Source organism: Athene cunicularia (assembly GCF_003259725.1).
Source record: "Athene cunicularia isolate RWA chromosome 1 unlocalized genomic scaffold, athCun1 chr1_part2, whole genome shotgun sequence".
NCBI classification, from domain to species: domain Eukaryota; kingdom Metazoa; phylum Chordata; class Aves; order Strigiformes; family Strigidae; genus Athene; species Athene cunicularia.
Genome location: NW_020799092.1, coordinates 57,780,636 through 57,798,619, shown reverse-complemented (window position 1 = coordinate 57,798,619; position 17,984 = coordinate 57,780,636). Strand labels below are relative to the sequence as shown.

Sequence of the window (17,984 nt, the reverse complement as noted above, 5' to 3'; positions counted from 1 at the left end):
GTTTGCTCAGAAAAGATCTGTTCCTTTCTTAGGGTATTGTCCATACCAGGATATAGCTACAACATCACTGGCATGAAAGAAGGCATTCCCAGCTGAGGAGGAGTCTTATCTTTGAGCTTGATGGATAGCAGCGAAAGGGAGTGCTGTCTTCTCTGTGGAACATAGACTGCAAATGTTTTTTCCTATCAAATGCTGCAGCAATTCTGACTAATTATCTTCCTTGGCCTTGAATATTTCAGCATTGTCTTTTATCAATACAGCCTCATGTTCCCAGATCTTGGCAGCTGAATCATCCTTCCCATTGGAAAACTTGGTGGATAATGTCTTGATTTATGGCTTTTATATCTTAGCGCTCATAGGTGCCTTGAAAGCACCTAATACACAATGTAGGTAACTGCACCTTGTGTTAAGTTTTGTAGTGTTAGTAAATAAAATGAACATTGTCTGTTTATTGTCCTTTGAAGTATGTAGAAATGAAGACTTTCAGGGCTTTAGAATATATATAGACAGGTAGAGATCAATATAGAGCACTGTAATAGTCCAGCTACACTGTCTACTGTGTAAAATGCACAGAAATCACTCCATCCTCTATAGGAAATTTCTGATCCCTGAAGGCAGCCCAAAGCAGCTGGTTAATTCTGTTCCTCTTGCTGATCTTGCACCACAATGCAGGAGGTTTAGAGTGGTTTCTTAGCATTGCAATTACAGGACAAAAAGCAAATGGAAAAAACCCACGACTGAGCCCAACTAATATTTCAAGGTTATTTAAGTGGTCAAAATTGTATTATCCCAAATATAGTCGCAGCAGGGAGTATGATACTGTTCTGTCTTGCCTTAGTGCTGTTTAGTCCCGAGTGACCAAGAGGTACTGCCATAAAATCATTGATCAATGGAAAATGTGCCTGCCCTGAAGCATCAACCCTTCTTACTGTACACGGTTTGCTTGTTTTCCTGAGAGGGCTCCTATGTTAGCACATTGTGAGGGATCATAAAACTTCTACAGGAGGTGGTTGTAGCACTGAATAATCCCAAAAGTTCGGTTATACCTAAAACTCTTACATAGAAATCACTGGAATCAGTTTATTTCACTAGCTGCTTTGTTTGCAGAACTTCTGTCAAATACTCTCCATTCATGCTGTGTGGGTTTTGGGGGTTTGTCTTATGTTAAAACCCTGGAGTTTTCAATGTACATAAAGTGCAAAACCATAGTTGGATAATGTTCTGATGTTGGCAGCACAGTCAGCTCAAGGAGTTACTACTGGTCACCTCCCTGAGTTCTTACTCCCATGTCCTTCCTGCAGTTTGCTACTCCAGACTGAGCCACATCTATTGTTTGTTGTATTTTTGTGAACCGTATCATTAAACCGATCGACAGGCTGGGGTCAGGGCAGGGGGTAGGGAGCCTGAGCATCAGCTCAGCCAACCCGTCAGGCAAACCCAGCCTAACGTGAGACTACAGACTAAAGCTCCAAAATCAGCAAGTTTGCTAAGTTATCAACTTAGTTCTCCAAGTTTCAGTTAACTTCTGGGTTTGCTCCCATTGGCAATGACTAGCCAGAACTGTTTTTTAAAAACCCAAAGAGCACATCTTAACCTGGAATTGAATAGTATCTTGCTGCTGTGTTCTTGTGCATGTTGATTCTCTTAGTGACGTATAGATCCTCTAAAAACTCAGTATGTTTAACATCAAAATATTATTTAGCACATACTGAGACACAATAGAGTGTCAAATTAATTTGTTAGATTATGGGGCAGACTGGTCCATGCAAAAGAATGGGACATTGTTTCAGTTGTCAGCTGGTTTCGTGCTGCTGACACAAGACACAATGTACCTTTCAGCACAGAGGGTAAATCATCATCCACATAAATAATACTGCAGTCCATTTTTAACCCTAGTATAGTGTCAAGCTTTTATTCTAGAAAACATAAATACTCATGAAATGTGTTTCGCTCTGCTCCACAATCAAATACAAAGTTTCAGGGCTTTGGGGAAAATAATTACAGAAGTCTTACCTGATCAGAAGTTTCAGGATTTTAATCATGATACACATATAACTTAATATTTAAAAAAAAAAAAACCAAACCAAACCACACAAACCAAACAAACAGAAAATGTATGGTGAGCTGGTGATTCTTGGAAGTATTAACAAGGAAATTGTGCAGCTTATTTAAAATGACACTGTATAGTCGTAAACATAGCCAGACTGACAGGAAAATGAAATGGTCAAACCCTGAGAGAGGCTCTGATCTTTCAGCCTGTGACAAGCTGTACTCATGCTTGCCAGGCTCAGGTTCAGCAGAAGGTTTCACAAGGTATGTGGCACTACCCTGTAATGAATGTCTCGATCTTGCTCCAGTTCAATTAGTGCATTTAAACTCCACATGTGTGTCTGCCTTCACTCTCCTAGACACTTTATTTGTTATACCTCTTTGCTATGCAAACAAAGTGATAGCTCCCCTCCACTGAAGGCCATCCATTTAGAATCAGCCCTGGCATCCAAATTCCAGCCTCAGCCAGAGGGGTGACCAGTCAGTGGTATCTGCTAGCTGTGAAATGAATTGCAGTCTCATGTTCCTGTCTGCCACCATACATCCAGCCCTGCAGACCTGACACAGTGGCCACAGAGGATTAATTCACATTTCATTCTCCTCTCAGTAAACCATTAGTTATTTAACAGAACTACCTGTGGAATTGCACAGTTGTCAGTTCAGTGTAACAACAAACTCTGAGACAGGCATGGGTATTTTAGCACTAATTATCTGCAGCATTAATGTGGAGTTCACAGGCACCATTCCCTTCAGGATGAATTTGTCATGCGTGGCAGGGGAAAAAAACATATTTGACTTACAGAAATACAAACCACAGGAGGCCATGTTTAGGAAACGCAGATTTAGACAACTGATTATTTTAGTCTTTGCCTGTCCTTGAAAAACTCTACTGGGCTCTGCAGCAGGACTTGCCCAGTAGTCACAAGTCAGATGGTTACTGTACAGTCCTAACAGGCAAACCACAGTTTTCAAACTATGTGGGCTGAGAAGCAAATGCAGAGACCAGGTCTCTGGCCAAAGCATTAAGTTGATAATCAGGACACCTGCCTATTGGTTTTTTAGGTTTGGTTTGGTTTTGTTTTGTTTTTTAAACATAGGTCTGTCACTACTTTTGCAAGTGACTTTGAGCAAGTAATTTCTCCCCAGTTTCCCATTTATAGTCAGAATACTACTACTGCAGTTCTTAGTGATGCTTATTGGATGTATGGGTGTGAAGCCCTGTTTCTCAGTTAGGTATTGCTAGCTGTTGTCTGCCCATGCCAATTCACTAACACTAAAAATCGTGGAAGTGTGTAAAAATCCTAAAAATTGCTATTGCAAATCCTTGCATGAAATGAAAACATAAGTCATGATACTGAATTCACCATTACTACTGTTACTGGATCTGGGCACTCCACATCACCAGGTAGGACAGACAGGATATAGTCAGGAGAGGATTCACAATTAGCATTTTTGGTAAGTTATGTGAAACAAATAATTACATTTATTCCACTCTGATACTTCCTGATATTCCATCCTGTGTGAGGATAGGTAGAGGGCTCAAAGAGTGCCTCATTTGGCATGAGGTCTGCCACAGTGGAATGATCCTTTTACATGTTTTCAATATACTTTAGCCAGCAGAGTGAATTGGTATGGGTTCAGCACTTTACATGACCTAGCCACAACAGTTTTGATCTATGAGGAACTGCCCTAAAGTCAAGTTTGCTATCTTGTGAAAACTTCAATCCTTCAATGAAATTAAGCATCTTAGTTCCATCAGAAACCTAAGCCAAAGTGGATATCCTTTTAACATAATTTCCTCTGAATGACCAATGCTAATTGTTGATGTTTACACATACATTTCACATACTTGTTATTCACTGAAAAGTGCTGCCCAGTACAGAGACATTTTGTTAGCAATGGAGACAATCTCCATTTACTATACATCCTTTGACAAGGGATCTCCAACAGGCAAGGACAAAACAGTGTTCTTCAGGCTGATGCACACACAGGCTGGCATGTCCATGGGCTTACCCGCCGTATTCCTGCAGTAATTCCTCCGAGTATGTCACCACTTCAGTCAACAACACAACTTTGCTCTTAAAATATGCAGCGAGTGCACAAGCATTTGTTTTCAAAACAGAATATCTCATTTTCACATTCAGAAGAGGTTACAATTATCCTTTCTTCAAAAAGTAAACTTGTGGCATTTTTCATAGGTTTGCTACTTTTCACAAACTGCTGCTTCATGCATAAAAGGGCAGTGTGAGGGAACAGGACTGAGATAAGACCTTTCCTCCACTCAGACTTTGAATTTCATTCCATTTTTTTTTTCTAATCTCACTTGCTCAGATAAGCACACACGTAGCTACTTTTGAACAGAAAGGATGTATTATTGCAAAGCTATACAAGAGTATTATAAGGCTATGTTTTCAAAGTCAACAGCCTTGATCCTCTGGTTCCAGCACTGAGAAAAAAAACACCCTATTAAACTGAGTGAATGAAATTCATCCCAGTGCCATATGCCCACAAAAGCAGTGGAACCACACGTTGTATGGAGGTTCCTCTTTGAAAGTGGAGGCATGCTGTCTTACAGATGGTTCTCCCTCTTGCTCTCACCCAAGGAGAGCTTTTCCAGCGAGAAAGAGTAAATGCAGTTTTGTGGAATAAGTACTGCAATAGATGTCAGCTAATTTCTTTAACCCTGCTGCTACTACAAAACAATGTTCATATCCTGATCCCATCCAGAATTACTTCTACAGACACTGCCAACCCAGAACTAGTTTTATGGATGTAACTTAGATAAGTTACAACAGAGCTTAACTTAAACAGCACTTTCAGCTGTGATAGGTAAAGAGTGGGGCTCATGCTCCAGTCTCCCCAATACACTTGGCTTTGCTTCTGCTTCACCCTCCAAGCTCCCAATGTTAGGAGCAGTAGGAGAGCAAGCAGCTGCCCCTTAGACTGCATGTGCTTGGTCTTACCAGTGTCCTGCCCTCAGTGCAGAGAGAGTAATGCCACCTCCCATGAAATTGCTCTTTTCAGCTTCTCAGAGACAAGATGGGTCCTTCTGCTGCCAGTGAAGCTTCAAACCTCTGTTACCTTGTTGCCTCAGCCATTGTAGCTTTCATAAACCATGCGTGATGCCACTTCTCTTCATTGTCTTTTGTCATTCTTTGAAAAAATAAACTCTTCCTCCCCACAAAACCAGAAAAAGAAGTATTTTATTAACAAAATTTAAGAACAGAAAGATTTTTGGGGGGCACTAGATAACCTCTCAAAAATAACAAAGCTTCAAATACTAGCTAGTCAAGCAGGTAAGACACCCTGACTGCATCATGACTGCCCCACGTTGCTGTGCAATACTGATGTGAGGGCCCTTCCTCTTCAAACCCACAGAAACAGTCTGCTGAGATTTTTCTCCTGGACAAATCCCTGAAGCTGACCTTAGGCCCATGAGCTCAGGAATATTTTCTCCCTGTTTCCTACCCTGCCAGAAGTTAAGGTATACCAAGAAGCATCTTAGTGAGTTTCCTTACTTTACACATCAGGCATGGAAGAACCTTTAGGTCTGGTAAAAGCTAAGATAGTTTTGAAACACGGTTTGGGGCTGCTTGAAGAGAAGATCTTGGTCTCCACACTGAACTCCCAGCTGCTGGTTCCTGCTGGAGCCCCATACAACAAAACAGTGGTGACCTCAACATTGAACTCTGTGGAGGTACCACTATGAGCAATCTTACGTAGGGCACAGAGGCACTTCTGCCAGCAGCTTGGTAGTAGGGCAGTAAGGCAAATTCAGAAAGAGAAAGAGGTGGCCTCTACAACACCTTGATATCAACAGTGACCAGTAGCATGTCTCACCCATGCTGCCAATAGGTGCTGTGGCATGGCCTGTGGAGCCTCTGGGTTTACATTCATTGCTAGAAGATGGAACAACCTGGGGCTCACAACTCTCTCTTCAGGGTCTTCCACCAGGATGCGTCCTCCCCATCCAAGTTTTCACAGGGAGGGTGTTGAATACTCCTATGACAGCAACCTGCATGTTGAGCACCCTTTCCACTGACAGCAGATTTTGTACCCAGAGGATAATTATCAGGTTAGGTCAATGAAGAGAGACTGGCCAAATGTGGAGGAAAGGTAAAAAAATCCAGCAAATAAAGGACTTCTTGGTTGCTGAAGATACTTCTCATAAGGTAGTGAAGTGGCACAACACAAAAGGTTTTGTTTGCTTCTTCCTGACTTACACATCCCATAAAGAGTGACAGGGAATCTGGTCACCATCTTTCATGGGAAAATAACTAGACAAGTAGGAAATTAATTCCTCAAAGTAACTTTGAAAGCCTCAACCAAACTGTCTAAGATTATTTCTTTCTAAAAACTGATTGTTAGTGTAGAACAAGTTAAGGGATTGCAAACCCTTTTAAGTCCCCTTGACGTTGGTGGAAGTTCTGCACTTAACCACTGGAGCCAGGATTTCACTGTTTGTAAAATGGATTTAAAAGAATTTTTAAAAGTATACAGAATACTAATTAATTGATCATTTAGAAAATCATAGTGTTTCTCATCAGTGCGTATTAACTGCAATAATTATAACCACCCTGATGGTAAAAAGAGGAACATTTATGTGATTCTCTGACTAATTTCCCCCTGCACATGCAAATAAAAATCAATTAAAGGCTACTGCAGTAGTAACAAATATCTAACTAATGTCAAAGGCTGTAATCTTATCACATTAGTTTTGGAAATGTTTTACATAACTTGCATAATTTAAATATTTACAAAATATAAACTTTCTTGTCTTATCAAAAATAGGTATTTGCACATTTAAACAACAGAAATGCTTTTTAAGCCAGGCATTAAATCATTGCATAAAAATAAACAACTTTTCACAGTTGTAAAATAAAATTGAGCCAACATATGGAGGGGGAGAAAATATTATCAATAGCATTTTAAATATTTTAGTGGTGTGAGCCAATCCATAAATTACATTGTGCATTGAACTTGCTTAGGATGCAACCTAATGAAAAGTTCTAGATGCTGCTTCTATAAAATAAAGCAGTGCTTTAAAAAGTCTTTCACTGTGTGGCAGATTTCTTTGGGCTGAATCTTGTATGGTTAATTGTGAAAATGATGGTGAACCACCAGCAAGGTGGTTGAACATGGCAAGTTATTGCATACAGTCCAACAGTGAGGTGACTACCAGCTGACTTGCCAAGTGTGTGTTCAGCTACTGAGGAAATACCTGTGAAGGATTTTATTTCCTTCAAATACCAACCTGTATTTCTGTCCCTCCTCAGACCTGTACTTCGTGCGTTTGAAAGACAACCTATAAAAAAAACCCCGAGGTTGTTATTTGGTACACCATTCACGTTCAAGCTGTGCTCCAGCCCCTCTTCTCTGGATACAACTTGCTCCATACTGCTGGGCTCTCCTCTTCCACCCAGGCAGCATCCAGCAATCTGCAATCGTGCATGTTTCTCAGTACCAGACACTTTTCTGCATATTATGCAGAAGACAGCTTTCTGAAAGGTTACAAAGCAAATGCCTCACGGTCAACAGCAGAATATTCCCCTATCTTTTTGATGGGTTTTTTTGGGTTTTTTGTTTTTTTTTTTTTTTCTCTAAAGGCTGCAGAAATGAACCATCTAGTGGATCCATCTAGCCCCAGTTTTAAAAATACAGACATAAAGATTATAACTAGCGTGTCTTACACGCCCTCTTAACTCTTCAGTCTCTGGCTAATGCAATCTTGAGTTTTCACCACTGTACCTACTTGACCACATGGATCTTCAGGATGCTGTGGCTATTAAAGAACTGGAAAGGTTAGTGTCTGTCCCTGTTCATGGAGTTACATATTCAAATGTGTCATCAGAAGTCCTTTTTTGGTGTTTTAGCTGCTCTGTGTTCAGGCTGCTGTTCACTCAGTTGTCTTTCATATGCCAAATGCTTAGACTAGCCCTTGTTTGGCAATACCCATTCCCCCTGATGCTGATCCCCTTGCAATCCCACACAGTAAGACTAATTGCTGCCTGTGTGGCAGTTGTGTGTACCAAACAGAACAGGATGGTTTGGCTGTGTTTTCTGTACTTAATCTTATTTGCAGGTGTGTACATCGGTCATGGTTTCACACCTCCGGCAGCGCACATAGCAGCACCAGACAAACTTGCATTCACACCTTTCCACGTGCCTGACAACATGGGTGTTGTACCCACGCCCACAGCAGAGGAGATTGCATCCGTTGGGTCCTTCTGAGGTACGGTTACATTCCCTTCCCTGGGTCCCGGGTATCCCCAGTTTTTGGTCTTCAACACAGTAATTGGGCGATTTGTTCACATATAGCAGGTCTTCTTTCCCGATCGGTATTTTTCGTTGGCTTTTCTCTTTCCTCCGTAGCTTTTTTTTCAGTCTGTCTGATATTTGTATGCTGTTTTCATACTTGTCTTTTAAAAACTGGCCAATCTTTTCAAAGGCGGACATTGTTTTCCAACAAGTTTTCACAGCACAGGACCCAGAAACACCGTGACAACGGCAGTCCACTGACATCAGCTTTGCTACAGCCTGAAAGTAAAGGGAGAATGACATTTGGATGTGGTTTTTCATTCATTATGAATACTGCCTGACATCAGTGACACAGAGGTTAATATTACAGCTGCCATTGTCATTTCAGTGATGGAGAAGCCAGAGCACAGGATGAGACATCTTAGGAATCAGGTTTCCAACTCTGGACCCCCACTACGAGAAGCCTCATCTTCAGAAGTGCTCACAGTGCAGTGGCGCTAACGTAGCAATACTGAATAATGAAAGCTTGTATTTCTGGCTGGCTTTTCATTCTGGAGGATCCTCAATACCTGAAATGACATGTCCTGTGTTGCTTCTCCCACCGCTGGAATACAAACAGCCCTCATGGAGAATAGTAGGAGGGGAAGCATGGATAGGTCAGGTAATGACACTTTTTCTACGTTGGAAGACATTTTCTGGGCAGGTCTAAGCCATCTTTTAAGGGTGCCTTGCAGCTACCATCAAGATCACTAAACATTCACAACATGGTCTGTATGTAACTAAGGCCATGGGAATGGCTTAAGGTTGCACAACAGTGCCTGTGTGACCAGCGTGGCTCAGCATCCGAAGCAGTGCAGCATACAGCCTGGAGGCACCTCAGGACAGACCTGTGTTGGAAGAGCTGGAGGTTGCCCACGTCTCTGAGCTCCATGGAAAGTCTACCAAAGGAGTCGCTATAGCTCAGCAGATGTATCTTCAGCTCTGATATTCTGAAGTAAATATCAGATGCTTCTCACTTACAGGATCAAGTCCTGTTCTTGTAATTTAGACATACTCATACTATCATGGGTTTCTAGTGTTTCCAGTTGTGTAATGGCTTTATTTAACACCATTTGATAGTTGCATTTTATAACTTTCAATGTTTTAGCAAAATTTTCCATTATTACCAATGTTAAAATACCCTTAGATGGGCTACTTTTCCATGCCCATGTAGAAACAAGCACTGGGCTGAAAAATAACTGTCTGACCAGCAGTGGGAATCTGCAGCCTGTGTTAAGCTTTTGCAACACACAAGAATTTTGGCTCAGTTTATAGGAGACCAAGCCTCAAAGAAGTGGAATCTGTAAACAAGCAGTAACTTTCTTTATCTGGGACTACAACTCAAATAGTCACCAGACAATTAATGTAATCCTTCTGGAATATCTAATAGACATAGTATAAAATTATACAATTAGACTAGTGACATATCTCACATTAGAGTCTGGAAAAGTGGACAGAAAAATGGTTACATGCACAGATACAGCAAAAGGACAAGGTATCATAATTTTTGTTTAGTTTTGTTTTACCTTTCCATTAATGCACTCTGGAGCCATCCTATAGACTCATGCAGGCCACTGGTTAATGGTTTGGAAAGCCCATGTTACCATTTTACTAACCTTTCCCCCCATATTTAATTTCCACAATCAAGGCAATTGGGAAATGTAACAGAAAATGTGAATTTTAAATTATCTCACAAGAAGTTTCTCCTGAAACTTCTCATGCAGCAGGGCCAATACAGATTTGAATTATTTCACCACTATTTCCCACAAAATGGGGAAGACAACCACCCCCCTCACACCTCTACTTCATGATGTTTATTAAACTTCATCCTAAACCTTTACTTACTCCACAGCCCCCGCAAACATTAACCACTGTCAATCTATGTCTTTCTCAAACTGTCTTAGGGAAGAAAAAAACAGAAGACAAATCTAACACCTTTCTCTAGTTTCCCCTGAGAAAATAGTTTCATTTGTGCCTGTTCCTAAGCCTTGATTCTGCAGTGACATCAGAGCCCTGAAATCCTACTGAGCCCTGTTGACCCTATGGAGGACCAGAAGTAAACTCAAGTCCCAGACTGCTTATTTGTAGCTCAGGCAGCACAAATGCCTTTCTCAAAGTTTCAGAGCTAGTAAAGGCATGCAGCAGATAAAATGAGATATTTCTACCCTGTGTGTTAAACTGGGACTCTTCATCACGGTGAATGCGGTCACTGAAGTTTGGGACAAGTCCAACATGGTTAAATCCATTGCTTTCAGTGGGAGTTGAGGTCTCCTGGCATGTTCTTCCCCAAATATATTGACACAAGCCTGAGTTGGTATTCGTGTATAACTCTACAAACATTATTAAAAATACACAGGACCAAAGTGTTTGCTTTGGAGTCACATCTCTGGTGAATTAACAGGACCTATTTGTTGGTAGAGGTTACTATGAAAGCCAAACAAGCAAGGCGTTCAAAGAACCATTAGCAAGAAAGAGCAGGTGTATGCCCTGACCTAGAACAGCCATTAGCCTTTGCAAAGTAAACCTGGTGAAGTGATGCACTGGTGCAGGAGATATTTTCAGATGCCGTGGATTGCTTCTGCAGTTGGAGATTTTTTTCCCTATCCTGGAAGAAATAAGAACATTGCAACAAGCAGACTCTCACCCCAGAGTACATGCAGACTCTTTCAAATCAACTGGCAATAATTCTTGTATATACTTATCTTCTCTCCTTCAAAGGCTAGTTTCTGTTTAATAGACAGACTTGGCCTGGTGCTCGTATCTTAAGGATCTATTCATAAGGAAATCACTGAGTAGTCAGAATATGCATCCTTAAGATGCAACAGTGATTGAGACAGAAGAGGATTTCAGATCTAAGAACAGAAAATCTTTGTTAGAACACAGCTAACCTAATAAAATGTCAAGGAAAAGAGAAGCATGATATCAAAAGATTAATTTTACACACAATTTGCAAACAGAAGGGATTTAACCACATTTGTGTCTCAGTGGCACACAGAATTACTAGGATGCACAGTTACTGAGTGACTTCCAGACTGAGTCCACAACCAGTGCTACATTTCACATTGTTAGAGTCACATGGTGAGTCTCTTCAGTTATTCATGAAATTGTGAGAGGATTCTCCCTAAGGAACAAAATTTCATAGAGAATTTCAGAGGGGCACTGTTACTCACAGAAACATGGTGGATAGATGTGTCCCTCTGTGAAAGCTGGGACAGGTTTTCAGGTTTCTTAGGCTGGTCATGAAACCAACTGACTGCTTGTGAGAAATGATCAGTGTGGAACTGAGCTGGATTCATGAGTGTTGTGTTCAGCCCACCCGAGCAGTTCCTCTTGCCCCATTTTCTACTTGCTGCCTTCAGCCCTGGTAATACTAGGCCAACAAGAGTGCAGGGCTAAGTGATGAATTGAATACAGTGCTAAACACTAGTCTGTGTTAAAAATTAACACCCCCCCAAAAAAAAAACCAACTTTAAAACTGACTTCCTTTCACTGATCCAATGCAATTAATAGAGAGAGTGGCATGGGGTGGGAATGTGTGGATAGAACAGGTGAATGGGCAGAAAGCAGAAACTGGTCTGCAGCAAAGGAGAGTGTCAGTGGAGTCACAGTTTGCATACCCCTTAATGCCAATTAATGCTTAATATCTCCAAGCAAAGCTCTCTGTTTGCAGGCACTATTCTCAGCTGTGAGACAGGAGCTGCCAGTACTTGTTCTGCAATGGGAACTGATGCCTGTAATTAAACAGCCTAATTTAAGCCACTGGTAGAACTAATAGGACTATTCATGAAGACAAGCATATGTCCTACCGGAGGTACAGCACTTAAGAACAATTGCAGACTGTTGGTGGGTATGTTACCAACCCACAGGTATCAGTAAAAATAAACTCTGAAGAGCCAAGCTATTTTGATGTGAAAATACAAGTCCTGTAGATCAAATAAATTTCCACAAGTGTAAAACTGAGCATAATTCTTCCATCAGCAAAAAAATACTAATACAATAATAGTCAACCCATAGTGCCTGACTCCCTTCATCCTTTTTTATAAGGAGTAGAGGTGTGCGACTCACATATGCACATCTAAGTACACTGAACGTTACAATGCTAAAAGACGATGAATGTGTATCTTGTGGCAGAATAAGGAATGAAATCTGGATCTTCTGAGGTTCAGGTTAGTATCCTAAACAGCGGACAACTCAGTCCAATGATCCTTACTGTTTTAAAATTGATATATCTTGGATTTAACTATGAGATGTTGAAATGGGAAAGGAACAAGAGAATTCTGCACATATCAGTTCCATTAGTAACTCCAAACAAACACAGAAGTATTGTCCCTGGAAGACTGCTCTTGCAAGACACAGATACATGATAGTATTTATTACAGAAGGTCATAAGGTACCAAAATATATTGCAAAACATCCTTCTTGTAAGCCACAAAACATGAAGGTCAACATTTTCCAGCATCTCCTAGTTACATATTTTGGAACTACAAAAATGAAGAGTTCTGCTAAACTTTACTTCAGTTAATATTGCTGCTAGAAATCCCAAGTACCAACAATAAAAATTCTTTTTCACTCTGGACAGTGGTCAAAATACTTGCTTTATCCTACAGTTTTCTATGAAGTTACAAAATATTTATGCATGGAAACTGACTAAATACTCTGCATATTTTCTTCCAAGATAATGAACAACAAATACACCATTGATATAAAAACAGTGAAATACAGGTCTTTTGGTCTTTCAGGCTTGCAGCAGATGAGTTTTTCTGTAAAAACTTGGAAAAGGAATGAAAGTATGTATGGTGTGCACCAAATAAGCCTGTGACAGCGTACTTTGAGAGCCTTGTTGGAGAGCTCAGTACCATTAAAAGTATGAAACACCGAGAAGTCCTCAAGACCTAGTGGATCCTGTTGGGCCAGATTCTACCACATTCCCAGAATCTGACAGCCTAGTCTAAAACTCTGGTTTCATGAAGTTATGTATACTAAGAGATACTACTCAACATGAATAGTAATAGATGATACTGCAGTTGCATGACATTAAAAATGTGGACACAGAATCGATTATATTCTTGTGCATATAACCAATATCTAAGATATATTAGATTCTATCAAAACTACTATTCATGGAAAATGAAGACTCACTTAACCACATCCTCCAACCCTTTGTAGCGTTATCTAATTGTTTGAAAATATGTTGTCTTTGGCTGAACGCACTCTTTCCCTTTTCCAGTCAGTCCCGTCTCCATGACGTATGTGGCCCAACTGCCTGTGTGACGGCTATAGATGAGATCAGGGAACTGATCCAACTTTAAAGAAAGAACATCAAAAGAAAAGTTTCTCTTCTAGGCTCTGTGTGCATGTGGGGTAGGTTTTAAAGCTGAACAGTTCCTCGGCACAGTTCAGAGTGTAATACCCCAGGCAGTTGTGATGGCACACCCGAAGCAATGAGTGATAAACACAAGTTTGGTACACGAAGACCATAAATGAACACCATTACTGAAGACAAAAGGACAGCAAACTACTGCTGCTGCTAACATAAAGCTAAAGGCATAACATAAAGCTAAAGGCAGCTAAAGGCAGACAAGAGAACAGAGCATCAAAGAGAAGACCTGTGTTGTTGCCACCAAAACATAGAAATTGCATATCTCTCTCTCTTTGAAGTTCCTCTGAAGCCTTGCAGTCTTCTTCACTACACTTTCACTGTCAACCTAATCTGAGAAAATGGCACTGTCTAATGACAAACATGAGTATTAAAATAAAAATTCTTATCTTTACTGTATATTAAAAATAATGAAATTAAGAGAGAAAATTTTATGGAGATTATTATCTCCTCCCTTAGCTCTTTCTCTCTACAAATGTGATAAATGACCCTTTGCTCTTTCCCTAAGGAAATAATCACTCAGTCCTCTGTTCCTCTTACATTCCCTACTACACAATACCAACCACCTTGATGATTAGCTGACTGGCATGTAATTAAACTCAGAGTAACTGTTCTCAGCCTTTACTTAGGTTTAAAGTTTGCTTCTTCAGTCCTGAAAAGGGCCTATGTCCATGAAAGATGTTCTGGTTTTCCAACTATATATCTTAATTAAATTAAATATTACCTTGCAAAGTGTAAAAATTAGTCTAAATTAAAATAGTTTGCAATGATACCACCATGGCCCTTATGATGGCTTACTATGGCTAGTCCCCATTTATTGTGGATAAGAAAGTTGTTTTCAGTAAAATCCACTGATGTTGCTTCTGGCTACAGGAAATTACTGAGTTACAATAGAGTCCATCAATATGTGTACTTAAAACCAGAGGTCTCAATTTCTTTCTTTAGTTATAGCTGTGTCACTGAGCAGAACAGATTTAAAGTATTATGGGGCCAGAGAGAGCCATTAAACACTGACAAAGTTCAAAACTCCAAGGTAAAGCAGAGAAAGTAATTTTAAAGCAAGAACCATAATCCAAGTCTCTGCCATGCCAGATGTAAGCCCCAAGCACTTACATTAGACTCACATCTCTCTGTATTGGCTGTTTCTGCCCCCATTTACCATCTCCAGAACAGGACAAGAGGACCTGATGTCACATACCCACACACATATTTCCTCTGCAACTGTAGGTTTTAAGTCCTTTGGGCTGAAGAAGAGCTACCTGAAGCCAGACTCCTCTCACTTTTCTGATGAGTGCCCTAACCAGTGGGCTACTTTAAAATAGAGGTGTTGTTTCCATCCCATCTTTTAAAAGAAAAGGTTAACTCTTGATTTCCTCTCTGAATGATTTTAGACTCCTGCTCTCAGATGAGGACCCCAGACTGTGGGTGGATAATGATGTCTTGTGTTCAGTCTCCCTGCTCATTCATTATTAGAGAGAATTAAAAGTGCTGGTCATGATAATAACAGAATAATAAGTCAAAAAATTTCTAACGTATTATGCTGATAACAAGATTATTTCAAGTTTGTTACAGGATATCAAATATCTAATACTTGATTAGCACTCCAGATCTAATTCTTATTTTGTGGTCTTTATTTTAAGCTGTGGAGTTTAGTTAAGTAGTTAAACCCAGCTCTGATTCCGAGTTTGTACATGTTTGCTGTGGTGACGTAAGTGCTGTTCTTGCCACTGGCCCCATCTGTACCTGCAGTCAAGGACAGACCTGGGTTGCTTGAGGCCATTTTGTCAATGAAGGGGAACAGGCAACCAACCGCTGCCATTTCTGAATGGTGACACGTACCTGCCTCCCAGCCTCGTTGTTGTGCAGGTTCATTGCCGCCAGTCCACTTCCACTCTTGCCCGTTATGTTCTTAATGGGCACATCCAGGAACTTTCTGCTGAATGACATTCCATAGTGGATATCATCAGAGCAGCCACCCCAGTGCCAGCCCTCGCTGGCCGAGCCGCCGTGCCGCAGGTTCATGTCGCAGGAGCACTCAGTCATGTTTCCTGCGCTGCACGATCGTGTCACCGAGTGCACAAGGCCCGCCGACGTCACTGCGTATATGAACGCTGTCTCCTTCGTGCCTGCAAAGCAAGGCACAAATGTTACTTCGTAACTCCCTTTGATTACCTTCCTGGTGGAGCTGTAGAAAGTGATTTTACAAGCCAGACTATTATTAAAAGGGAACAGTTACAAGTTAAAAGTCATCACAGCTTGCCCTGTAGAGTTAACTTGTTTAAAGCAGTGGATATTCACATCCAACAAAGATTTCAGGGCCTCTTCATATGACCATGCTATTAATGGTGCTGTTTCTGGCTCCTTGTATCCCATGATTTTTGGTAACTCCTTTCTAAATCTGGTTGAGAACTTTATTAGCCACAGAAACTTTCAAACCAATTAGGTTTTAATAATTAAAAAAAAAAAAAAATTAAAAAATCTCAAAACAAACCACATCCAAATCCCTTACTCTCTACTCTGCCTTTCACTATTCATATTGATTTGAAGAAGAAGAAAAGATTAGTTCAGATCTTGGAGGAAGAACCTGAAGTTGTCATGATCCCGGGTTACTTTGATATAGGGACAGAACTTAGCCCATGCTAAATTTAGCAAACATTGAGGTTGTTCTAATTCACAAAAGTTGCAAGCAGCCCCAGGAATATTAAACCAGGCAAAAACCAGCATGGCCCAAGGATATTTAGGCCATGTGCTTTTCCTAGCATAAGCTGGCCGTGGGAAAGACAGCACCATAAAAAGCCTTTAACTGTTATACTCTATCTCAGAAGAATCATGGAAGGACCTGCCTGGGCCTCTTAAGCCCGTTCTGAGACTTCTGGCATAATGTGACACAGATCTTTAAACATTTTAAGCAATGTATACTCTCCAAGCAAGCTGAAAAACAACAACTGTCCATTAACTGCAGATAAAATTTCACTGTAGCAATTTTCACTATTGTAGAACAATTTGTTATTTTCAATCTCCCAAGTTTCTGCTTACAGGCAGAAAAGTTCCTGTTTGTTTCTTCTGTTTGTACTAGCTTGTGGTGCTGGTACCATCACACAATGCTTCTACAGAACATTCAGGTGAAGCTTGTGGCTTAGCAGTGCCACTCATTTAAGGGTCTGCAGGAATAGTCCTTCCCATTAGACAGAAGGACCAACATACAATACATATGGCTACATATAGTAGGGTAAACTGCTCCCCGTTTTTTGGTGGTTTGTTTTTTTTTTTTCTTTTCCTTTTTGGAATATGCATCACTTTTTATTGAATGTTTTAGGTTTTCATGGTTAATGTTTGGGGTTTTTTCACTGTTGTGTTGTAGTACAAAGTGAAGTACAACACAAAATGAATGTACCACAATCCTGAAGTTCACATCAATGGCTACTTTGAAATCACTGAGCAGAGTGTTCAAAAGAAATTTGCAGGATCAAGACCTTTGATACTGCCATGTGACACAAACAAATAGGAAAAAATAGGATTTCAGTGTAAATTTCTGCAATTCCATTATTAATTCATGCAACAAAAGCCACTCTGGTGTCGCTGTGCTGAGCAATACCACCTAACATATCGTGTAAGATACATTTCAAAGCAATTCACATCGGTGCTGTGAGAAGATTTTTACCTGGAATCAAACGACCTTTTCGAAATACTATGTCATTACTCCGCTCATTTAGTAATTATGACATCAGGGGATAAACCCGACGCCAGTCTACGAGTAACAACGTTTCAACACAGTTAAGTGGATCTCGATAAAGGCACTGTCATCCACGGTCGTATTAAGCAAAAATTACAATAAGCAACAACCCTTTCGGAAAGGCGGTGGCAGGTTTTCCCTGCCCGGTGTGTTTGGCGTACCTGCGGTAGGCTCCCGGCGCGGATGCGGTGCCCGCCAGATGTGTATAAGAGACAGGTGCTGTCTTTCCCACGGCCAGCTTATGCTAGGAAAAGCACATGGCCTAAATATCCTTGGGCCATGCTGGTTTTTGCCTGGTTTAATATTCCTGGGGCTGCTTGCAACTTTTGTGAATTAGAACAACCTCAATGTTTGCTAAATTTAGCATGGGCTAAGTTCTGTCCCTATATCAAAGTAACCCGGGATCATGACAACTTCAGGTTCTTCCTCCAAGATCTGAACTAATCTTTTCTTCTTCTTCAAATCAATATGAATAGTGAAAGGCAGAGTAGAGAGTAAGGGATTTGGATGTGGTTTGTTTTGAGATTT

General features: G+C 40.6%; 1 protein-coding gene across 1 annotated transcript; it reads right to left on the bottom strand.

Annotated features, from left to right (window-relative positions):
- Nucleotides 1-5,299: 5,299 nt before the first annotated feature.
- Nucleotides 5,300-16,876, bottom strand: WNT16 (Wnt family member 16). Its single transcript, XM_026867994.1, has 3 exons — nt 16,816-16,876; nt 15,563-15,849; nt 5,300-8,586 (listed from the first exon to the last, which is right to left on the bottom strand). The coding sequence occupies exons 1-3, from the start codon at nt 16,874-16,876 to the stop codon at nt 8,122-8,124; spliced, it is 813 nt and encodes a 270-aa protein (XP_026723795.1). The 3' UTR covers nt 5,300-8,121.
- Nucleotides 16,877-17,984: the final 1,108 nt, after the last annotated feature.

Bases quoted from the DNA above. Each gene is read 5' to 3' on its own strand.
- WNT16 (XM_026867994.1), bottom strand. From the start codon at position 16,876: ATGAGTGGCACTGCTAAGCCACAAGCTTCACCTGAATGTTCTGTAGAA. The intron at 15,850-16,815 runs GTACCAGCACCA...CTTGCTTTGCAG, and splicing joins TGTAGAAGCATTGTGTGATG to GCACGAAGGAGACAGCGTTC. The intron at 8,587-15,562 runs GTACGTGTCACC...CTTTACTTTCAG, and splicing joins ACAACGAGGCTGGGAGGCAG to GCTGTAGCAAAGCTGATGTC.